The sequence below is a fragment of the Bufo bufo genome, chromosome 2 (genome assembly GCF_905171765.1).
Source record: "Bufo bufo chromosome 2, aBufBuf1.1, whole genome shotgun sequence".
Taxonomy (NCBI): Eukaryota; Metazoa; Chordata; class Amphibia; order Anura; family Bufonidae; genus Bufo; species Bufo bufo.
In genome coordinates this window covers 143823537-143848913 of record NC_053390.1, presented here as the reverse complement: position 1 = coordinate 143848913, position 25377 = coordinate 143823537, and the positions used below count along the sequence as shown (strand labels likewise).

Sequence of the window (25377 nt, the reverse complement as noted above, 5' to 3'; positions counted from 1 at the left end):
AGACGATTACTCCCTCATGGACTATCTAAATTGTCTTGAACTGTGAGAGGGGGTAGGACTGCAGGGAGCGTCTGACATCACACCGCTGTGAAGCTGAGGAGTCACGTGAGACGTCACGTTAGAGACTCCGTACCACGTGGGACGCTGCGTTGGGTAAGAACGGCAGGAGAACAGAGCTGAGGATCCAGCGTGTGACGGAAGGTGGTAAGGTATATCCTTCACTACTATCACTACCTGGTCATCCTGCAGGAGAAGCGGGACATATCCTGGAGACTTGGGATATTGCGCAGTGCCTACATTACATTGCCGGCAAGAGTTTGTCCTTTCATCTCGTTCTATTGAAGCCCATTGTTGAGCTATAGACAAGGACTGCCATCTACAGATTGCCGATATCCCTTGCGATCGTTTGAGATCAGAAGTTTATTGGGACTCAAGGTCCAGATATCTGGCACATTGTTTTACTTCATGTATACTTTTATTGTTGGTATTAACTGACTCACCATATTAAATATTTGATTGATATAGCGCTGGCTGTCATTTCCCGAATTTTGGAGTGCCCCTCATCATTTATTGTCTCTTACTATGTTTCATACATTACCACTCGCTAATCTGTAGATGCTTGCTCCCCTCTGTGATGTTCTTTCTCCTGTTAGCAGTCCGGCTTGATCGCGAGTCCCGCTGCTCTCGGCGTCCCACGTGGCGTCCCATGTGGTGCATTGTTCAAGGTTGCTCCGGGCTTGTATAGGAGTTCGGCTTTCCCTCTAGTTGATTATGCAATAGGTGGTGAGAAGTACTTTTTGAATATCTCAGATCGCTGTTCGGCTGATAGTTAATACATGTGTTGCATACTTTCAGTCTCTGTTCATCACATATGGCGTGCTGGCAATTGTAGTCCCCCAAACGCGTTTCGGAGCATACGTGCTCTTTCCTCAGTGGGTATTGATAGCCATCTTGTTTGGTGGATGTATATAAAGGTATGGGTCTGGAAGTTATTGGTCCATAATGGATATAATGAAACACTGGACCGGACTTTATCTAGTTTGTGGACCGAGCATTCCTATTCAAATCACCTGGTATAAACTCTCTTATTTCAAATATATATCGGAATATAAACATATAGAGTGGAGGTATAGATATATTACAATAAATAAAAATAAAAAGATAAAACATAAAAAAATATAATAAAAACATAAAAATATAATTATGGCACACAATAAATATATGAATATATATTCAGCAGGCTGAATCCAGCCTGCTTTTGTGGGAGGGGCGTAGGGGGCTTCTTAAGCTCCGCCGCCCAGCTCTCCTGGTGCACGTCCTCTCTCGCCTTTACGTTTGGTAGGAGGAGTTGCACCCGTCAGTCCATTACTTCCGGCCAAGCTGCCCGCACGTGCTGCGTTTCTGCGCGACAGAACCCGCCGCTACCCTGGTAAGTTGTTACCTCCAGCTTCCTTTCATTCCCCTCCTGCGTCCGCACCACCCCGCAGCCACCACCTCATCCCCCGCCGGTCCGCTCCTCCGCCTGCCGCTCCCGCCCTGCCTCCATGCGCTCCAGCGTGGAGCGCATCACGTGACCGCAGGGCGGAAGTCGGCGGGGGCCGCCGGCTCGATCCATCCTGCCACCCGCACCCGGAATTGGCATATCCAGTCCCCAGGGTCCCCACAGATCCCCCTCTCACCGTGCCACCTCTCCCCGCAGGACCACGCACCGCTCGGCCAGCTCCGTCCTTCGGGTCCATCGCTGCGGCCTGCGTCTGGTCCCCCACTCCCGCCCCTTCCGCCCGCCGTGCGTCCCAGCGTGGAACGCATCGCGCCGCGGCGGGTCAGGGGTCGGCGGGGTGGGGCCCGGCTCCAGCATTAACTCCTGCTATCGGTCTGACCGCTGTCAACCGCGCGGCCCACCACCACTGTATACATTGGGCATATGGGGACAGGTTGGATGCAAGGGGCATCTGTGCAGCGCCCCCACATAACCGCACTTGATTCCCCAATAAACGCCATAGACATATCTATTGCCGGTTTCCCACGCAGCCGCTCAGACTGATCACATTCCTGATCACCCCGGTCACATCAGCATGCATGGCTCGGTACTGAGGGAACGCCCATAATCGCGTCGGTCTCCGTGCGTGCTGAGGTGCCTTCAGTGCTTTTGCCCCTGCCCAGCTCCCGGCAATGCATGTGTCTATTTGTTCACAATATATCTACTGCACGGTATTCTCACTATTTCACACATTCCAACTATGGTATCGCAGTTTACTTTCCACCGGAAATCCGTGGCGCTACTTCTCCCTTCCGGGCATAGTAAACTATCTTTCCCCCGCCATGCTGCCCCCCCCCCCTCTTCCTCCTGTCGCCAACATGTCCTTAGATGTGCATGGGGTCTCTAGTCTCACAGGGATCAGGGGATACTCAAGCAGCTGATTAGGCACATACGCATCCCCCACTGACTCCAATGCAGAGAATGTATCTCCAGCTGACCTTCTTCTTCTGAGCACAGGGACCGTGCGCCTCCTGGTCTCTTTTTTTGCTTAGTGAAAAAAAAAAACAAAAAAAAAAAAAACACCCCTTGCATCAGGGGAGGGACAGTACGGTCTTCGCCCGGCATCTGTCCCTCCCGCTTTTGGCCCCCCCCCCCCCCGCCAAAAACCCGGTTCGCACACCCACTACTTTCTGTCCGCAGGAACGCCCTGCTCTCTTCTCTTTTCTTTCCTCTCTCTCTGGTCACTTGTCCACACCTGTTTCCATCCGGCATCACCTGTCTGTGTCCATCTCTCTCTTTGTTTTTTCGCTCGGGTCACGCAACCCATGTGTCTTCAAGGTGGTGTGCCCACCTCGCTTTCACACACCTCCCCTGGGCCTGGTACGCCCAGGCCCTACCTTGTCCCTCTTCTCCAAAGGTACGCCCTGAACCGCTCCTTAACCTCGTCCACCCAGGATCGCCCTGGCACACATTTCACCCTCTGACCCCTTGTTGCATTCTCCATCAGTTTCGCCGGGATGCATTCCCAACCATGGCGCGCTTCCCACCCCTTCGCTTGCCGCTGCAGCAGTCACACGCGGCATTCCCGGCACCGGCCCGGTCATATCCCAGGGAAACCGCTGGTCGCGCACCAGCCATGGTTTCCCAAAAATCAACACGTCCGGTTTTGTTCTTTCAGGTGGCTAAGCTACTCCGCGAAGTGCTCCCTTAAAAATCTATTTCGATCTTCCAGGTAAGTAGCGGACACGATTCGCTATTCTGGCCGCCCGGCATAGCCAATCGTTGCATCATATACCGTTCTTTGTAGGCGAAGCAGTGACATTTTCGGCTTCCCCTGTTTTCCTGTCCCCGTTTTTTCGCGGCATAGACGGCTCCTGTGACTTAAGGTAAGTTGATAAATCACGCCCGTCAAGGGGATCACGCGTCCTACGGCCGCCTCCAGACGCTCTCGCTTCCCCTCCAGCTTTTATAGTCTTCTCCCTCTTCGTTTTTCAGCTCTAAACATGTCCCACGTTTCCGATCTCGAGGACGCTCTATCAACCGTAGAGTCCGCGGTATCGGAGCGAGCAAGTCGCTCTTCTTATCGAATATGGACCATTCCCAAGATGATCGCCGAGCTCAACAAGCGAGGAATCCGCCATTCGGCCACAGCCCGAAAGGCCGAATTATATCGACTATTGTTTCCTGAGCCATCCACAGAGTCCACGGAGCAGGTGTCCATGTCAACCATACAGTTGTCACTGACACAACTACACGCCGCGATCAATAACATGTCCAGCGCCATGGGCGACTTCAACACCAGGCTCCAGGCAGTCGAAAGCAGGGACGCTTCGCCTGCTGCTCCCTCCAGTCCCGCCCCTGGTCCTTCCACTTCTCAGCCGTCTTCCCCAGGTAGGTCGTCCGGGGCTCCCGAAATAGCTCCTTCCTTTTTCGTCCCCGAAAACCTGCGCAGAGACATACTCGCAGGCAAGGACGTGAACCTGGCAGCGGTCCTCATCTCCACGCACGACACGGTGGAAAATCGGACCATCGCATGCGGGGATGTGTCCGTAGTTCTGAAGGCCAAGGACTCCCGCCTGAATAAAAAACTCTCCATCCCGGAGTTCGTGCTCGCGTTCAGCCTCTACCGCGACATCATCTGCTCGGCACATCCCGCCAGGAGAGAGGAGCTGGACGCTTACTTATACCGGGTCACGGAGCTCGGACACAAATACGGAGGTTGCGCTTTCTACGACTATCACCGGTCGTTTTCGGCGAAGGCAGCCGCAGCCCTCGCCCAGTTCCGGCATATCACCAATTGGGCCTCTCTGGACATGGAGCTATTCTGCAGACACTTTGCAGGTCTCAGGTCACCTTTTTGCTCCAACTGCCAGTCAGTTCTGCATGCATCCGACTGGTGCCCAAACGCCCACGCCTCATCCCAGCCCAAACAGTTGCCCAGCACTTCTGCCCCCCAGAAACCGGGTCCGCTCCTGGACAAATTAGGTCGCCCAATTGTGTTCCTGGGTAAAAACCAGTTGTGCAACAACTTTAATTCCAGTTTCTGCAACTACAGCAAATGTAAGGCGCTCCACATTTGTTCCACCTGCTTCCGGGCCCACCCCCAGTCCTCCTGCTCCCAGCGCTCGGCCAAAAGCTGACTAGCCGACATTAATGTCCCCCTTCTCGTCTCCCTCCTCAATACCCACCACGATCCCGCCTTCGTTGATTTCCTGCGTTCCGGTTTTTCAACAGGTTTCCACACCGGTCTTGTCACTCTACCCCGGGATTCCTGGGAGACCCCCAATCTCATGTCGGCCACAGAGGACCCGGCCTCGGTGCATTCTCTTCTGCAGGTCGAGCTGCAGAAGGGTTTCATCATAGGCCCTTTTCCCACCCCTCCCTTCCAGGTCTACAGGGTGAGCCCTATCGGGCTGGTCTGCAAGAAGAATACCAATAAAAAACGCTTAATCTACGACTTGTCTGCGCCTCATGCATCCAGCGTCCCGAGCCTCAACTCCCTGATACCATCAGAAGAATACTCCATGCACTACTCTTCCCTGGATGAAGCCATCCAACTCATCCTACAGGTTGGGGTGGGCGCTTGGCTCTCAAAAGCGGACATTTCGGACGCTTTCAAGCTCCTGCCAATCCAACCACACCTCTGGGGGTTTCACGGGATCAAATGGAGGGACCAGTACTTCTTCGCCACCCGCCTCACGTTCGGGTCAAAGAGCAGCCCCTGGCTCTTTGATCAGTTCGCCCAGGCCCTCCATTGGATCCTGGTAAACCACGGCAATTGTCCCAGAGTCATACACTACCTGGACGATTTCTTGCTGATAGAGCACCCCAACCACGTGCCCGACAGACTGGAAAGTCTCCTCAGCATTTTCTCCGCCTTACAAGTCCCAGTGGCGCCATCAAAGGTCGATGGCCCTAATACGGCCCTCACCTTCCTGGGTATCACGCTGGATACCTGCAGAATGGAAGCCAGACTCCCAGAGGACAAACTAGTCAGACTTCAATCATCCATTTCCGCTCACATAGGATCCAGAACCATGACCAAGGGCGACCTGCAGTCACTACTGGGATCTCTCAACTTCGCAACCCGCATCATGCCACAGGGACGATCCTTCACAGCAAGACTCCTCCAATTGTTACCGACAGCCACAACCCAGGACTCACTGATTCAACTGGACCGTGAAGCCCTGGCCGACCTAGACATGTGGAGGGTCTTTCTGGCGGCATGGAATGGCATCTCCATGTTTGTCCCTCGCTGGAGTCCCACCTGTCCGACCGTATACTCCGATGCGGCCGCGTCCGTCGGGTTCGGCGCCTTATTCGGCCACCAGTGGTTCGCCGATTCCTGGCCCTCTCAAATTCACTCAGACCCTCAAGCCATTCAGTCCTCTCCTCTCCTTGAGTTGTACCCCATCGTGGCAGCCGCACAAGTCTGGGGCGAAGAATGGAGTAACATGCCAGTTCGTTTCATCACCGACAACCATACGGTCGTCGACATCATCACTAAAGGCAGATCCAGCTCACCCAAAGTCATGCGCTTCCTACGCACAACACAATTTTCATGTTTCTTGCACCCACATCCAGGGCATCAGGAACGTCGCAGCGGATGCCTTGTCCCGCCTAAATCTTACTCTTTTTTTCCAGGTCATGCCACAAGCCGAGAGAATCGGGATTCCCCCCCCGGACTTCGGCTCCCTGATCCTGGACTAGACAGACACCTATCCATGGCTCATAATCTCATCCGCAAGTCCCTGTCCGAAAACTCCACCAGAAATTACCAGTCAGGTTGGAAAGCTTTCCAGGTTTTTCGTCACCTTCACCCCAGGGGCAACGTAAGCGAAACCACTTTCATCATGGCCTTCCTGGCATACTGCCACAAGGATCTGCACCTCTCTTTCAGCACCATCAGATCGTATCTGTCAGGGGTCCAACATCACCTCATGATCCGTCATCCAGACAGCAACCCAATCTTTTCTTCCCACTCCATCAAAGCCACACTGCGGGGTATTCAAAAAAGCTCTCACAAACCCATTCCCTCCAGGCAACCCGTCTCAGGGGGCCTGTTCAGGAAACTCTCATCATCCCTAGACGGCAGTCCTTTTGGCCCTTTCAGAAGCTGCATTCTCAAAGCCGCCCTCTACTTAAGCTTTTACGGCTTTCTCCGGCCCGGGGAATTCAGCGGCACCTCTCCTCACAACACAGGTCCCGCCCTAAACCAACTCACCCGTAGTCACGAGCATTTCACTTTCACCTTGCCAGTCTCCAAAACTTCACAAATCGGGCCCCCAGCGCGCATAGAATACTTCCCTACCTCCAACTCCTGGTGTCCCGTGGCCGTCCTCAACAGGTTACTAATCACCCTGGGCAACCGGGCTCCCGCCAGCCCTCTCCTTCCTTTCCCGTCACGGCCACTCACGTCCTCGCAGTTCGTAAAACACATCCGCAGCCTCGCGTCAGGGCTAGGGTTCAACCCCCAGGCCATCACGGGCCATTCTTTCAGGATCGGAGCCGCCTCCGCCGCATCCAAACATGGGGTACCGGCCCACATCATACGCAAAATGGGTCGCTGGAAGTCCTCTTGTTTCTCACAATACATCCCGCATCCAAAAGCCGAAATCGCCGCAGCTTTCTCTGACCTAGTTCTGTAATCTCATCTTCTACAATAAAGAGTTGTTTCCTAAACCTTTCCTACTTGTATTTTTGCCCCCTTTATTTGGCCTACCCTCATCACGTGGCAACAGGCACACCACCAGCCACTTTAGCTAGGTTAGGTTCAGTCACACTCATCAGGCTCCGCGCCGTAGCCAGGACCACAAATTCAGCAGGCTGAATCCAGCCTGCTTTTGTGGGAGGGGCGTAGGGGGCTTCTTAAGCTCCGCCGCCCAGCTCTCCTGGTGCACGTCCTCTCTCGCCCCTCCCTCCCGGCCCTTCTCCTTACATCTCCCAGGGTATGCCCCCTTTATTTGGCCTACCCTCATCACGTGGCAACAGGCACACCACCAGCCACTTTAGCTAGGTTAGGTTCAGTCACACTCATCAGGCTCCGCGCCGTAGCCAGGACCACAAATATATATATATATGATAAGATATATAAATATATGTGTATGTATTGCATACAAATTTGGTAATAGTTTCGATAGATACCAGCTGCGTTATCTGTGCCATTTTTGTGTGCATTTTGTATATTAGTAAAAAAAATATAGTAAAAATAATAATAATGATAGGAAATATTCATGAGAGAGATGATGAAATCTATTATTATATTGCTCTTGTGATTTATGTTTTAGGTATGCATGTGCGTGCAGTGGAGAGGTGGTGCTTGTTTTATAGTCTGCAAGCACAGCCACACTGATGGATTGCACAGTGGTCGTAACCATTGAAAAAAGTAGTGTATAATGTGATGGAAAAATTAATCCAGCCAACAAAGGAGGCAATATGGACAATCACAATACATTAGTAAGTGCCTTGTGTTAACTTTCTCTACATAATAAATACTATTTGCTTAAGTGACAAAACCCCTTTAATTATAAAGTGACAACGTCCTGGAAAAGCCCATTATCCCCTTCCCCCCTAGCGTCATACATGTACGGCACTGGGCAGTCTTTGGCACCCACTTGCGAGCAGACACCCGGGGCTAATGTATGCATTCAACGATAACTTTGATCACACTCAGTTAACCCCTCTATGCAGTGGTCAAATGTGACCGGTGTATCTGGGAGCTAAAAAACCCAGGAGCACATGCTCCCGGGCCTGCAAAGGCTTCCCTTAGCGGGGATTGGGATAGCCGGATAGTCTGTGCGGCAGCCTCGGTCCTCCTGAATGATCCAAGGCTGCCACAGATAGGTTCCTATGGAGACTCTGTGGCAAGGCTCAATAGGAACATAGTGGATTTATCATAGACTCCAAGGCTTGGAGTTTATGAGAGAAGTATTCTAATGATTGCTTGTTCAAGTTCCCTATGGGAACTTTTTAAAAGTGTAAAAAAAAAGTTTTTAAAAATGAAAAAATAAAATAAAAAATGAAATATTTAAATTACTCCTTTTCTCCAAAATTGAAATAAAAATAGATAAACAATAAAAGATAAATATCATGAGCATCACCGTGTACAAAAATGCCCATACTATTAAAATATAAAAATATTTATTCTATATGGCGAAGCGGAAAAAAAAATCAAAATGGATGATTCGCAGTTTTATGGTTGCTTCCCTTCCCTCAAAAAATTTTCTAGAAAAATTGATCAAAAATTCATACACATCAAAATGGTACCAATGAAAAGCTAAGATCTCCCCGCAAAAAATGAGCCCTCACACAACTCTGTATAACTACAAAAAAGCTATATAGGTCAGAATATGGCAATGAAAAGAAAAAAAAATTTTTTTTCAAGGTTTTTATTTTTTTTGTATTAAAACACAAGAAAGATTATACAAATGTGGTATGGCCATGATCGTACTGACCTGGAGAATGAACGCAACTGGTCAGTTTTACCGCATAGGGAATGTGACTGAATTGCATTTTTTACTCCCAATTCCATCCCACTTGGATTTTTTTCTAGCTTACCACTACATTCTATGCAATATTAAATAATGTCATTAGAAAGTACAAATTGTCCTGCAAAAAACAAACCCTCATATGGCTATGTGAACGGAAAAATAAAAAGTTATGGTCCCGGAAAGGCAGGGAATGAAAAAACGAAAACGCAAAAACAAAAACTCCTCCAGAGGTGAAGGGGTTAAAGATGGCTTGTTCTGATATGAAGATACATTCCTGTATATTTTACTTACCGTATGAAATGAGTCATAAAGGCAATGCTAATTCAAGATTTAGGGCAAGAGCACAAAAACATATAGGTAACCATACACTTCAGACCAGGGGTACACAACCCACAGCCCGCATTCTAGCAGGAACAGGTTGGGTCACTGGCTGTCAGTGAAAAGAGGAAGCGGCATTGCACCCGGCGATCATGTGATCGCCAGGTGTCTCGAGGGCAGAGCGGAGAAGAACTGCAGGGTCTACTGACCCTTATTAGCTCTGCCTTGAAACAAAGCCCCCAAAGGAGGCTGCTTTCCACTGTAACTGGGGGTCCTGTGTTAAACTGTGGCAGAAATATATATAAAAAAAGGTAAAAAATAATAATAAGAATTAGAGATGAGTGAATTTTTCAAAAATTCAATTCGGCCGGTTCGCTGCGAATTTATTTGCTGCGAATAGCGTTAAAAAAATGGCTATTTCCTGACTGCAGAAAGCCTTTATAGTGCCTTGCTGTAACACGTATAGGGAGTCTGCTGTGGTGGTGAAATAATACTGTGAGTCAGTATGACATGCAAATGACAGGCGTCGCTCTTAGAATCACTGCACACTTCACTTATTTGGGCAGTCATGGGGCCAAAACTGACCAAATAACTCAAGTATGAACTCAGCCTTACAGGTCGATGTTAGCATTAAGTAGAAGTGCACTTCTTTTACACCGTTGTCAGCTGATTCCACATAGATGTCTACAGAACCTGTTCTATTAAACGCTTATACAAGCAGAGCCCCCCCCCCCCAAAAGAGTGGAGTTGGTGTCAGCAGTAAGTTTGTGTTGATGTCACTGATTATTTTGCCCTTCCTTTGATCCATCAGAACATTAACCCTCAAAAAAAAGGATCCTGTCTGTTGAGCATCCGCCTTCACTTGGTCAGCATTTGGTCAGTAATCAATCAGTATTGCTAATGCCCAAAAAAACAGGAGTGGATCCAAAACAGAGATGACACGTGAATAGAATATTTGCGCAATGTTTTGTACCCCCTCCTGCTTTTGGCTACCAAATCATAAGCCAATTCTGATGGGACCATACAGGCCTTACAGCTGCTACACAGACAGGATCCGTTGTGCGTCTCATTTTTCCTTCCTTCTGACAGATCAAAAGAAGGGTCAAATAAATTATGATGTCAGCCAGGCCGAAGGGAAAGATAGTGGCCCAGTCATGAAGTGGGGAGGGTGGGAACAGCATGAGAAGTCCACAGACTGGCCCTATGACATAGTGGTGAGGTGGAAGCAGCATGAGGCCACATAGTGGCCCAATGACAGAGTTTGGAGGTGGCAGCAGCATTAAGAGGAGGCCACAGAGTGGCACAATGACAGTGTGGAGGTGGTGGCAGCATCAGAGGCCACAGAGTGGCACAATGACAAAGTGCGGAGGTGGCGGCAGCAGCATCAGGAGACCACAGAGTGGCAAGGTGACATAGTGTGGAGGTGGCAGCAGCATCAGGAGACCACAGAGTGGCAAGGTGACATAGTGTGGAGGTGGCAGCAGCATCAGGAGACCAGAGAGTGGCAAGGTGACATAGTGTGGAGGTGGCAGTAGCATCAGGAGACCTCAGAGTGACCCGGTGGAGAGGTGGGTGGCAATACCAGTACCAGCTGAAGATGGTGGGTGAAAGAAGGAGCACTTGGCATCAGATGTGTGGCATCAGGCGGGTGGCAGCATCAGAATAGTAGCTGAGGCAGGTAGCCAGAAGAAACCGGCTTCTTTTGTCAGTGTTGGTGTGGCACCGTGGATGATCTAGTCTGATGCATCAGGAATTGGTGGGTGGAAATCCTGGCTGATCCATGCCTGATTCATCTTGAAAAAGGTCAGTCTCTTCACATTTTGGGTGGACAGGAGAGTTCTTCTTGGGGCAACTATGGCCCCCGGCGCACTAAACACTCGCTCTGATGCCACAGTACTGGCCAGGCAGGACAGCTTTTCCAGGGCAAACTCTGCCAGTTGTAGCAAGAAATCCAGTTTGACTGCCCAGTAGTCCAGAAGATCTTCAATGTGGGGTGGCAGGGTGCTGTCCAAGTATGCCACCACCTGTTGGTTCAGGTCCTGCTCCAGGTGTACCTGCTGCTGCTGCTGGCAAGTAGTTTCTTCAGTAGGCGGGTGAAGAAAGCTGCTCATCACTGACTCTAGACTCAAGCTGCTTCTGATGGAGCTGGTAATGTTTTCACCCAGCCACAGCAGCCATGGCAGAGGAACATGAGTGCAGAGGGCCCCCCCAGTCAGACCTGCGAGAGGATGGATGATGGCGCAGATAGGCAGCAGCCAACTGACTACATAGGATGTCTCTATAGTAGTTCAGTTTGCCCTCCCTCTCAGCTGGTGTAAAAAAGGCCCCCATTTTGGACCGGTAGCGAGGGTCCAACAAGGTAGAGAGCCAGAAGTCATCCCTCTGCCGAATGGTGACAATTTGGCTTTCACTACTCAAGCAAGTGAGCATGCATCGGGCCATTTGTGCAAGTGACTCGGAGGGACTCCCTGCCTCCATCTCCACTGCATACTGCCACGGTGTGTCTGGGTCCTCTGCCCTGTCTTCTTCATCCCCCTGTAGCTCCTGTGGCTGATCCTGCTCCTCCTCTCCGGTCACCTGTGTAGAAAAACCACCCATTTCACTACACATTGCTTGTGCTCCAATGTCCTCCTCCTCCTCCTCCAGTTCAGCCCCGACAGGGCTCATGTGGCCGTGAGATCTAGGCGCCAGTGAGATCTAGACGTGAGATTTAGATGTCTCCAGTCTCCCGACCAGCCAGATTTACCAGCATCTGTTCCAGGACATGAAGCAGTGGAATGACGTTGTTGATCCCGTAGTCCTAGTGACTGACAAATAATGTGGCCTCCTCAAAGTGCCTGAGCAAATGGCAGGTGTCACTCATGAGCTGCCACTGGCTGACATCGAAGTTACACAGGGGAGTACTCCTGTCCGCTTGGATCATCAAGAAATCGTTTATGGCCTTTCTCTGTTCATATAGTAGGTCCAACATATGGAGGGTGGAATTCCAAGGGGTGGAAATAGCACAAATTGTGGTCCGCAATGCACGGGCACCATCCGTGGGGCAGGCGCATGGGGATCGTAGACCCATTCATTTGAATGGGTCCGCGATTCTGCCGTGAGGCAAAAAGATAGATCAAGTTCTATCATTTTGCGGTGCGGAAGCACGGAACGGAACCCCAGAAAGCACTCCGCAGTGCTTCCGTAGTGTTCCGTTCCATTCTTCAGTTCTGCACCGTTCCGCATCTCCAGATTTGCGAACCCATTGAAATGAATGGGTCCGCATCCATGATGCAGAATGGCCACGGAATGGTGCCCATGTATTGCGGATCCGCAAATACGGCAACGGGTATCACACGTTCGTGTGAACGAGCCCTAAGACTGTACCGCCAGTGAAGATACTGAACACAGAGAAGATACCCCTAAGAGAAAAAGACCAGATTCCATTGATGGTTGTGAATCACAAGGTGGTGCTTTGGACAGACAGTAAGGTACATCTCATTTACGGCACAAAGACTTTACTGCATGTGCATTCCTCCACCACCATACTAGACCATTACACCTACTCGTCTGCCTCTCACCCCACCAACCATCCACCATCAAGGGCACCCCACCTAAGACCAGACAAGGGCCCCCACAAAGTCAATGGTGTGCTTTGAGGGAAGAAAATGGTGCGCCTTCTGACTGCTGCATGGTCCCAGGGAGTTTTGGAGTAAGGATAGCCACCTGTGTTTTTTTGTGGTGTTTTTCTGGTGTCTTTTTGAACACAGTGTACCACTGGCATTTACTTCATTGTGTTTTTCCCCTATAGAGAAGGTAATGTCAAAAGACCTGGGGAAACACCAAAGGCTGCAGTAGCAGCAAAAAATAAATAAAAAAATTGCCACCATAAGGCAAGAAAAATGGCATAGCCAAAAATTGCTTGTGTGGCTTGATTTTCATATTTCCCATAGACCTTCAGCTAACATCTTGAGCTGGCGTTTTTACAGACAAAAATGCTACCAAAATACTGGTGCAAAAACCAAGAACAATAAAAATGCCAGAAAAAAAAAAAAATGTATGAAAGAACTTCTGATGTTGTGAGTACAGTACAATAAACCTGCAATCTGACAGGAACTGGGATTTGCTTCCCCATCTATCCCTTGGTTGAACTTGATGGACTTTTGTCTTTTTTCAACCGTATTAAATATGTAACTATGTATCATAAATCACTATGATGCAGTCAGTCCGGGTCAGGGGAGCTTGTGGTATATGCAAATGAGTCTCTAGGAGTAACAGGGGCCTCTCTTCTGTACTGCGGGCTTCCTTCCTGTACAGTGATTGTTCTGGATACTGAAGCACACGGCGGAGAGCCAGATTTTAGGAGAAGTCAGGGCCAGGCGTGATTACACTGTCTGGCCCTGTCAATCAAAGTGCAGAGGGTGTGCGGCAGTAGCAGAAAGAGCAGAGCCTCTAGGTGTAACGACAACGCCCCTGTTGCTCCTAGAGGCTTATTTGCATATAATAAAACATCATTTTTCTCAGCAATAAGGGCACATATGAACATGGGACCTACACAGATGTCTTCAGCTGCCAAGTACACATGTAACAGGTCAGCCAGTTTCACAAATCTGCTGAGGGATGCCCCTTTAACTGGTTAAGCAAACAGCTGTAAGAAATGTCTGTAGAACTGCTTTATAGAAAACTACTGCATGAAAATGTGCTGTTCCTAAACGTGTTACTATTTTTTCTGTTTTCCCTACTGAATTCAATAGGGAACAGGCATAAAAGCTAAAGGAGAAAAACTGAATTTGGAGATTTTGTTAATTTCCGTTGACTAAGGGCTCATTCACACGACCGAGGTTTGGTTCCGCATCCGAGCCGCATTTTTTTCAGCTTGGATGCAGACCCATTCACTTCATTGTGGCCGCAAAAGATGCGGACAGCACTCAGTGTGCTGTCCGCATCCGCTGCTCTGTTCTGTGGCTCCGAAAAATTATAAGTCATGTCCTATTCTTGTTTATTTTGCACATAAGAATAGGCATTTCTATAAAGGGCTGTCCATTCCGCAAATTGAAGAAGGCACACGGGCGACATCTGTGTTTTGCGGATCTGCAATTTGCGGACCGCAAAACACGGCACGGTTGTGTGAACAAGCCCTAACATTGGAAATCTTGTAACTTAAAACAGGACATCAGCTAAACAGCAGCACCAAACCCCTTGGGTATTGGACCCTAACATTGAATGGGTCGATTACATCTGGCTTTAAATTTCTTGGCAGACAATCATAAGATGATTCTTTAAGGCAGGGGAGGCCAACCTTACTAACACAAAGAGCCAGAAAAAAAAATAACGTATGACTGCCAGAAGCCACAAACTATACATTTACACAAATATGCGTGCACACGACAGTATTACTGCAATTGAGTTTTCAATAATTTAAAAGTGTATTTAAACCACCTTTCCTACCTGTAGTGTAGACAGCTTTAGTGAGACTTCTGGCAATCTTTGTTTTTCACATTGTGTTTTAATATTTCTCAGATGACCGCCCTATGCTCAGATGATCGCTCCATGCTCAGATGATCGCTCCATGCTCAGATGACCGCCCCATGCTCAGATGACCGCCCCATGCTCAGATGACCGCCCCATGCTCAGATGACCGCCCTATGCTCAGATGACCGCCCCATGCTCAGATGACCGCCCCATGCTCAGATGACCGCCCCATGTTCAGATGACCGCCCCATGTTCAGATGACCGCCCCATGCTCAGATGACCGCCCCATGCTCAGATGACCGCCCCATGCTCAGATGACCGCCCCATGCTCAGATGACCGCCCTATGCTCAGATGACCGCTCCATGCTCAGATGATCGCTTTATTAACATCGCAATTATTACCAAGAATTGTACATATACCTTGTAACCATTGCTAACATTAATCCAACATGTAAACTTTTTCCCTCACTTCCTGTCCCAGCATACTCCTACATGATGCAAAGGGTTCCTAGAAGGCAATCCAAGTAAACTGTATTCGCCACTCGCGAACCTCCACATATGATCCAGGTTATGTAATCCAACTTTACTCTCGGCCGCACTCTTCCACCCAAGGGCACCAACTCCTCGCAATTATACCCCTGCAGGGCTATTAGCCCAAACAGGATCCCCCAGTTTTCCATTCACCACAAACCTCCTAGATGCACGGCAAAAGAGAGAGAGCTATGCACCTATTCCAAGTATTTCCTCCCAGGATCCCCCTTTTACCTGCCCGCTACGATAGAAGCAACAGAAAAGAAAAACGACACCACTGAAATTAAAAACACAGGTGGGTGGGCGGTCTGCACCACGTTCCTCACACTCAATAAGCCCCTCCCTGCCCTGCCTTAAATCCCAGGCACAAAAATGCCGCTCCACCCCTTACTCCTTCCTCACCAACACTAAAATTAACCCTACAGTATAAGCCACTACCTTCCACCAAAGTCAATCCCAGATGCGAAAATGCCGCTCCACCCCTTACTCCTCTCCTGCCCTACTCCTCACCAACACTAAAATTAAACCTACAGTATAAGCCACTACCTTCCACCAAAGTCAAGCCGCGTTTCGCTACCGATGCTCGCCCCACTCCATTGCTTTTCTTCCCATTGCTCTTTGACATCCTGATAGCATAGTTTGTGGCTCACTTCCATCCAGGAAAAGTTATTACCCCTATTCACATTGGGCATGTTAAACCAACTAACTCTTGGTGTGAATCAAAAGCTAAGAATACCAATACCAAAATAAATAAAATATTAAAATACATATATCTTGTAAGACACAAATGGTGTCATTTATCAAACTGGTGTAAAGTAGAACTGGCTTATTTGCCCACAGCAACCAATCAGATTCAACCTTTTATTTTCCAAAGGAACTGGCAAAAATTAATAGTGGATTCTGGTTGCTATGGGCAACTAAGACTGTTCTATTTTACACCCGTTTGATAAATCACCCCAACAACCCACAAAGTAGATGCCATTTCATGTACAGATTTCCTCAGACAAGGGGCAAATCGCTAGACAGGGGGGCATATCTGGGACCCATACCTATCTCTAAAACGAAGCCAGCAAAGTGGTGGCCGGCAGTGCAGGGTCCAGCCATCAACAATCATTCCTATTGGCCCGCCGAAAATGGCAGAGCGGCCTGCTTGTCTATTTTCGGAATCCCCATAGAAATAAATGGGAGCGGACGACTTTTGCGTGGCCACCGCTTCTATTCACTTATTTGGGGCCGATGGAAAAAGCTGAGCCAGTGCTTGGCTATTTTCGGCGGCCCCAAAGAAATGACTCACCCTCCTTCACTTTGCCGGCTAGGTTTACAACATAGGTGCGGGTCCCAGAAGATGGGAAAACCCCTTTAACTCCTTAAGGACCGGGCTCATTTTCACCTTAAGGACCAGGCCATTTTTTGTAAATCTGACCAGTTTCACTTTATGTGGTGATAACTTTAAAACGCTTTGACTTATTCAGGCTATTCTGAGATAGTTTTTTCGTCACATATTGTACTTCATGACACTGGTAAAATGGAGTAAAAAAAATATTTTTTTTAAATAAAAAAAATACCTAATTTATCAAAATTTTTAATAAATTAGCAAATTTCCAAGTTTCAATTTCTCTACTTCTATAATACATAGTAATACCTACAAAAATAGTTATTACTTTACATTCCCCATATGTCTACTTCATGTTTGGATCATTTTGGGAATGACATTTTATTTTTTGGGTACGTTAGAAGGCTTAGAAGTTTAGAAGCAAATCTTGAAATTTTTCAGATATTTTCAAAAACCCACTTTTTAAGGACCAGTTCAGGTCTGAAGTCACTTTGTGAGGCTTACATAATAGAAACCACCAAAAAATTACCCCATTCTATAAACTACACCCCTCAAGGTATTCAAAACTGATTTTACAAATATCGTTAACCCTTTAGGTGTTCCACAAAAGTTAATGGCAAATGGAGATTAAATTTATGAATTTACATTTTTGGGCAAATTTTCCATTTTAATCCATTGTTTCCAGTAACAAAGCAAGGGTTAACAGCCAAATAAAACTCAATATTTATTGCTCTGATTCTGTAGTTTTCAGAAACACCCCATATGTGGCCGTAAACTACTGTACGGGCACACGGTAGGGCGTAGAGGGAAAGGTGCTCCGTGTGGTTTTTGGAAGGCAGATTTTGCTGGACTGGTTTATTTACACCATGACCCATTTGAATAATCCCTGATGCACCCCTAGAGTAGAAACTTCATAAAAGTGATCCCATCTAAGAAACTAAACCCCTCAAGGTATTCAAAACTGATTTTACAAATGTCGTTAACCCTTTAGGTGTTCCACAAGATTTATTGGCAAATGGAGATGAAATTTCAGAATTTCAATTTTTGGGCAAATTTTCCATTTTAATCCATTTTTTCCAGTAACAAAGCAAGGGTTATCAGCCAAACAAAAATCAATATTTATTGCCCGGATTCTGTAGTTTGCAGAAACACCCCCATATGTGGCCGTAAACTACTGTACGGGCACACGGTAGGGCGTAGAGGGAAAGGTGCGCTGTGTGGTTTTTGGAAGGCAGATTTTGCTGGACTGGTTTATTTACACCATGTCCCATTTGAAGCCCCCCTGATGCACCCCTAGAGTAGAAACTCCATAAAAGTGACCCCATTTTGGAAACTATTGGATAAGGTGGCAGTTTTGTTGGGAGTATTTTTAGAGTACATATGATTTTTGGTTGCTCTATATTACATTTTTGTGAGGCAAGGTTACCAAAAATAGAAATTCGGAAATTTCATCTCCATTTGCCATAAACTGTTGAGGAACACCTAAAGGGTTAATAAAGTTTGTAAAATCAGTTTTAAATACCTTGAGGGGTGTAGTTTCTTAGATGGGGTTTCTATTATGGAGTTTCTACTCTAGGGGTGCATCAGGGGTTCTTCAAATGGGACATGGTGCCCAAAAAAAAGGCCATCAAAATCTGTCTTCCGGAAACCATACGGCGTTCCTTCCCTTCTGCGGCCTGCCGTTTGGTCATACAGCAGTTTACGACCACATATGGGGTGTTTCTGTAAACTGCAGAATCAGGGTAATAAATATGACATTTTGTTTGGCTGTTAACCCTTGCTTTGTTACTGGAAAAATCGGTTTAAAATGGAAAATTGGCAAAAAAATAGCTGTTTTGGCACCGTTTTTATTTAATTTTTTTATGTTCATCTGAGGGGTTAGGTCATCGGGCATATTTATAGAGCAGATTCTTACGGATGTGGCGATACCAAATATGTCTACTTTTTTATTTTATTTTAGTTTTACAAAATAATATTTTAGAATTTTTTTTTGTTTGTTTTAGTGTTTCAAGTGTCAGAACCATAGTTTTTTCCGATTTTTAGTGGCTAAATTGAATTAAAATTGGGGAAGGGTATTATAAATTTAGTACTCCATGGAAGTGTGGTACTCCCTGAAGCAACCGTCAATGCAGAGGCCCGGATGATCGGGGCACGTGTCACACTGAGTAGTGGTGTCCTTCCGTATCCCCCTCCTGTGACACACTCTGCATTTTTTTTCGGGACCGTCCCTTTTTTCCAGTATAGGGGACCACACCTGGAACGTGTTGGCCAGGGACGACCCGGCGCCACAAGTTCCCGAGGTACTCCGGCCTGCTCTTTCCCGGTCAGAAAAGATCAGGGCCTTGAGGACTGTCTCATAGAACTGCAGGAATTTCCCTGTGTTGCCAGCACTCCAGGACAGCACGAAAGAGCAAACTGTATCAAGTAGACCACAACTTTTTTGTACCATGCCCAGGTTTTGCGCATGGCATTATATGGCTTGAGGACTTGATCAGAGAGATCAACTCCTCCCATATACCGATTGTAGTCAACGATACAATCGGGCTTGAGGACCGTTGCCAGGATATCAGGGCGTACCTCTACACCCTGTGTCTGTAACAGGTTAAGAGGTGGAAAACAGACAATGCATAGACAAGTTACAAAGTTAGTAATAAATATATTAGTCAGCTCTATAAATGGAAAAAAGTGGTAAAATACGAGTGTATTGCTGTACTGTGGCAGCGGCACAAAGGGCACGGCATCATAGCAAAAAATGACGCAGTGCGCTCCTGCACTAAGCAGGATGCCAGTGCGGTATCTTACGGACCATGTTCCACGGATGTGTGAATGAAGCTTTACACTGATCAGCCATAAAATTGAAACCACTGATGGCTGAAGTGAATAACATTGATTATCTCATTACAATGCCGCCTGTCAAGGGATGGGATGTACTAGTCAGCAAATAAACATGGAGGTCTGGAAATTAATGAGTTAGGCCTCTTTCACACGGGCGTCCCGGATACTGTGCGAGTAGGCATGCAATTGCAGTCAGTTTTGACTGCGATTGCGTTCCGATGTTCAGTTTTTTCCGCGCGAGTGCAATGCGTTTTGCACGCGCGTGAGAAAAAACTGAATGTGGTACCCAGACCCGAACCCGGACTTCTTCACTGAAGTTCGAGTTTGGGTTAGGTGTTCTATTAATTTTATTATTTTCCCTTATAACAGGGTTATAACAGAAAATAATAGCATTCTTAATACAGAATGCTTACTAAAAGTGGATTGAGGGGTTAAAAAAAAATAATTAACTCACCTTATCCAATTGATTGCGCAGCTGGCATCGTCTTCTTGCTTCTTCTTTCAGGACCTGCAAAAGGACCTTTGATGACGTAATCGCTCTCACCACGTGGTGAGCGTGGTGACGTCAGCGCAGGTCTTGCTGAATGAAAATAGAAATCTTCTATCTTTATTCAGCAGGACCTGCGCTGATGTCACCACGCTCACCACGTGGTGAGCGCGATTACGTCATCAAAGGTCCTTTTGCAGGTCCTGAAAGAAGAAGCAAGAAGACAATGCCAGCTGCGCGATCAAATGGATAAGGTGAGTTAATTATTATTTTTTTTTAACCCCTCAATCCACATTTTTAGTAAGCATTCTATATTAAGAATGCTATTATTTTCCCTTATAACCATGTTATAAGCGAAAATAATACAGTGAATACACTTTAATGGGGTCCGGGGTTGCTTTCATCCCTATCATCTCCTAGTAACCATGCGTGAAAATCGCACCGCACCCGCACTTGCTTGCGGATGCTTGCGATTTTCATGCAGACCCATTCATTTCTATGGCGCCTGCGTTGCATGAAAAACGCAGAATATAGAACATGCTGCGATTTTGACGCAATGCACAAGTGATGCGTGAAAGTCACCGCTCATGTGAACAGCCCCATTGAAGTGAATGGGTCCGGATTCAGTGCAGGTGCAATGCGTTCACCTCACGCATTGCACCCATGCGGAATTCTCGCCCGTGTGAACAGTAAGTATCTGAGCAACTCTGACAAGGGCCAAACTATGATAGGTAGACAACCAGGTCAGAGCATCTCCAAAATGGCAGGTCTTGTATGGTGTTTCTAATTACTACTTACCAAAATAGTAAGGAAGAACAGCTGAGTGTGTGTCGCTTACATGTGGAAGAGATGGCACCAGGATGCACTACGATCACAATGTGTGATGCTCTAGCAATGTTCTCCTGAGAATGGGTCCTTGGGTCCTGGCATTCAAGCGAATGTTACTTTGACACATACACCTACATAAAAATTATTGTAAGCTAAGTGTACCAAATCATGGCAAAGGGATTTCCCAGGGGCAGTGGCCTATTTTAATAATGCTGCCATACTGGAAAAAATGTTCAGGAATGGTGGAGGACAATAACAAAGAGCTCAAGATGTTGACCTCAAATTCTCCAGATCTCAGTCCCATTAGCCATCTGTGGAATGTGCTGGAAGATACTTACAGGATATGCATTTCATGTGAACACACAGACACAGTCCTAGTGATTTACCATCAATGTCTTAACAGATGTAATCAATGTTATCTTAACTCCCAGGCAGGCCAGGATGGTCAATTCAATGTGATTTGTTGCATTAGTGTGGTTTTATTTTGTAGTGTTAACACAAAAAGCCAGTCAATATAACATTGGCTTCATCTGTGAGTAAAAAGCCCTTTTAAAGATACAATATACGTAACAGAAAGTGCAAACTCATCACTGTACCTTGTACCTGGAAGATCACATCTGACAGTGAAGTGTTGTTAAAAAAGAATCCAAGAGATTCCCATAATGGCAGTTGTTTTCCGGAACCTGTATCCTAAAGAACACAAAGAAATTCCATTACAGAGGTGAACACATGCACATACAGTGTAAGATATACAGTATACATACATATGCTGTACAGACACCTTAGGTCCTGATGGGAGTGCCTCTGTGTGGGGATTGCTGATGTTCCCACAGGTCAGATTCTGACTCATCATAAAGTGATGGCATATCCTGGCAGTATGCCATTAGATTATGAGATGGAAATAGCCCTTCAATTACACATAACACAGCAAAATCACATTGATGGCCTACTCTTAGATGAGTGACTGATTGGGGCTCATCCAGGCACAGCAGCACATACATGTGGCTGTACAAGTACTGCGTCTGCAACTCAGTCCCATTCAAGTGATTACTTGTTTTGTTGATCATTGGAGGTCCCAAGAGTTGGAAATCAACTGATCACACAATGTGTTTGTCACATACGGGAACCAGCTGCTTACGTGATCCGGGTGCGACTGCCAAGGGTCGATCTATTCCATGCAGTCAATCTCTCACGCCCCTACACACATGTAACGCCCCAGAGTGGTGTTACCATTCTGCACCTTGCTACTATCTCTAATGGGCTAATATAATGTCATCTTATGTACTTATTCCAGGTCCTCCACAATGTGCATTCCTACTTTGTTATGTAACTGTTTACATGTAATGTGCCTGGTTCACCAGCAGGTGCAGCAAACATGGCACAGCTGTATGTAGATAGAATGGAACCTTCCATTCTAACCCCCCTCTGTGGAGAAGTGGGCGAGTCCTACTTCCTGCAGGAAGGGTGGGGACCAGTTCAAGTTACTCTAGCTTACCCCCTGCTAGGGGACAGGTGTGCAGGGGCACGTCTCTGCTGGACACCAGCCAGAGCACCCTAAGCTCTGCTGGCCATAGAGGCCAAAGCTTAAAGCCTCAGGAGCCAGGAGGAAAGTTCCCTGGCATAATGTAAGAGTCAGACTACAAAGTGTAGTGCAGCATACAGAAGAAGCAGAGTATTAAGCAAGCCTGTCAGTACAGCAGAAAAAGAGAAAGCAAGCACAGTTATTGGGCAAACCTGCCAGTTTAATGCTAAAGCCTGCTGGGACCGAGACAAAGCTTGAAGACTGTTTCTGATGAACGTTTATTCAAGTAAAGCTGCTGTTCAACTACATACAAGGTCTGGATGGACTCAATCTTTCTTTCAAATTCCTCAATTATTCCCCCTATTTATTGCTTCGGAGCCAAAGCCTGGGGTCCAGCCATATCCAGGTAGGAGCATTGTGACACATATAAAGGGATATTTTGGATCGCACTATACCACTCGGCATTTCCTACACCTGGGACACGATTTATATAGAGGGTCCTAGGGGGAGGCGCCCTTGGCACACAGGCCTCAGATTGAACCTAGATCACAACCCCAACACAGCCTTTCATGCACCCCAACACACTGCCACCATCTATGACATTTAAATGAATACACCAATTAATTAGGGACTCATAGAAAACCCCACAGCACCCCACTCACAAGCAGGCTCACACATTAGCACAGGCCACACTTACAGCAAATACACGATAAGACAAGCTGCACTCATACACTTAAAAATTGAGGTTACTGGGCTCATTCAGGGCAGAAGGCAAAACCATTAAAGATGTGCTGTAATGTACTAAAAAGGTACAGTACTTACAAATTAAAAGAAATGAGACATATATAAATGTGCACAAAACATTGTGTGATCAGAGTCCGTTCTGGTTCCGGGGACAGGAGGATGTGGAACAGAACCCAATGTTGATTGGATCCCCAAATTGGTCAATGAAAGGTTCCAAATCCCACATTTTTATCCCACTTTGGCAGAGGGTGGAGCTGAGAGGAGTCTCCCCCCATCATTATGGGTGCGTGCTCCACCTCTATCCCTCAGCTGGCAGGCATAAAACATGTCTTCCCGTCCACACTAATGGATATTCGGGCCTAACATGTTTTAATAACGCATATTTCATCAGCGTATCGCTCTGATACCAAATATGAGAGATTCTCATTATGCGGGAAGGCTGGCTGTAACGGGGGGTAATGTTTGGACTCCCTACGATGCCCACATTATATGGAATGCAATTATTGCAATAATTAATATGTGAGTTGTACTAGAGATGAGTTATTGCTCATGAGATATTTTCTTCATCTTCTGGTACTCTTCAGTCTGGGTGTATGCATTTCATGAGGCTCCAGTGTCCGGTCCAGGAAACCTCGTTACCACTACTTTTGTTAGCAGGAGGATGCTAATTTGAATCCCATCAAAGGTGAGTGTTTATTAGTTCCTACCAGTCCAGACTGAATGGCATCATACAGACAACCTTACAGAATGGCAGGAAAATATATAGAGTCACATGACATAGATGTAAATACATACACAGATCATAAAAATTAGGAGAAAGGTTGTCCATTTCTCATAGTGATTTTTTCTCCCATAAAACATAAACACATGAACTGTCTTTATGACATTTTACACTGTCATTTAAATTCCAGGGTAGCTATAAAAAGATGTGGATTAAATGTGAGATCATGGAAAGTATGAGGAAGCGAAGAAGAAAACGAAATAAACACTTACTGGTTTGTTTAACAAACTTTGTACTATGTGGGACACATGTGCTACTTCTTTAGCATCGTTCATTTTCTCTTTAAGCTGACGTTCCAGCAGCTGCCACTCTGACGCACCTATAGCCACCACAACAGACATGGATAAATAAAATATGATAAAAAGTATTATATACAGCATGCATGCTATACGCTTTTTTTTATTGGGGGAGGGAGACAAATTGCTGTCAGGGCCCTCTTGCAGCTGCTTATATCCGTGGGGACAAAGGTCATACTGTCATAATTTACATGTACGTAAGCAAGAGGTTAAAAATAGGCAAAATCTTTTTAAAAGACATGTTTGTGTTTCTGAGATCCTGCACTTAATATGAAGAAATAGATCATTTTATAACAGTTGTTAAGCAACAACACCCACTCATAAGGAAGTAATTTGCACTGATGTTACAAAGCACTTAAATTATTTAAAAACTTATTTGTCATTTATTGTTTTCTGAAATAAAAGCATAATGCCATTCGAAAACGACTCAGGACAGGCTTTACTGACTTTATGTTCTCTACATACTGTCTATGTTTTAAACAACACAAAATATACAATACTTAAAGGGTTTCTCTCATCTCACATTTTCATGGCATATTGCAAGAATATGCCATCAATGTCAGAAAGGTGTGGGTCACACCTCTGGGGCCCACTCCTATCTGCAGATTACCTCCAGCTTCTCCAGAACCTCCACTCCTGCTTCACTCTCCAGAACCTATCACCATTCACCGCTCTGGGAGTTCTGAAAATTGCCGAGCACCAGTATAGCTATTTCCAGTATTCCCATAGCGGTGAACTGAGCCCTGGCCAAGCTTGCGCAGGGCGCTCTCCATCTGCGGTGTGCTCTCCTTTACTTTGGGGAGAGGAGCGTGTCACGGAGGTGGAACTCACCCCGGTCCCCTAGCCGACATTAATGGCATAACCTAACACTATGCCATTGATGTATGAGATGAGCCAACCCCTTTTAAAAAAAAAAAAAAAAGTACTGCCCCAAAGAAATGACAGCTTAAAATCACACAGGCAGCTGCAGGTTTAGTGCAGTTTATGTCTCAAAACTAATTTCACACCAAGTATTTCCCGCTTTTTGGAAATATTGGATTACACCTACCGGTGAACGTTTTTCTTTGAGCCTATGACAGCACCCCTGGAGAGACCGACTCCTCCTCTGGATAGGAAACAGGAACCAGAACGCCTTTTTAAAAGAGGGGTCCTCCCCTTTACCTCCAGTCCTTTCTCAAGAACTAAGAAACATAACACCTTCTTTTTTTTATATATATATAATTTTATATATAATTTTTTTTTTTTTGTAAATGCTTCCTCCCTTTTTTTTCTTTTTTTTGG

General features: G+C 46.6%; 1 protein-coding gene across 1 annotated transcript in view; it reads right to left on the bottom strand.

Moving 5' to 3' along the window:
• RHOBTB3 (Rho related BTB domain containing 3) overlaps positions 1 to 25377 on the bottom strand; it is a 110147-nt gene that overhangs the window by 27832 nt on the left and 56938 nt on the right. The window contains exons 7-8 of the mRNA XM_040421554.1: positions 24013 to 24119; positions 21350 to 21443 (exon numbers count right to left, since the gene is read on the bottom strand). Coding sequence (XP_040277488.1) covers positions 21350 to 21443; positions 24013 to 24119 — 201 coding nt within the window. The remainder of the gene's footprint in view (positions 1 to 21349; positions 21444 to 24012; positions 24120 to 25377) is intronic.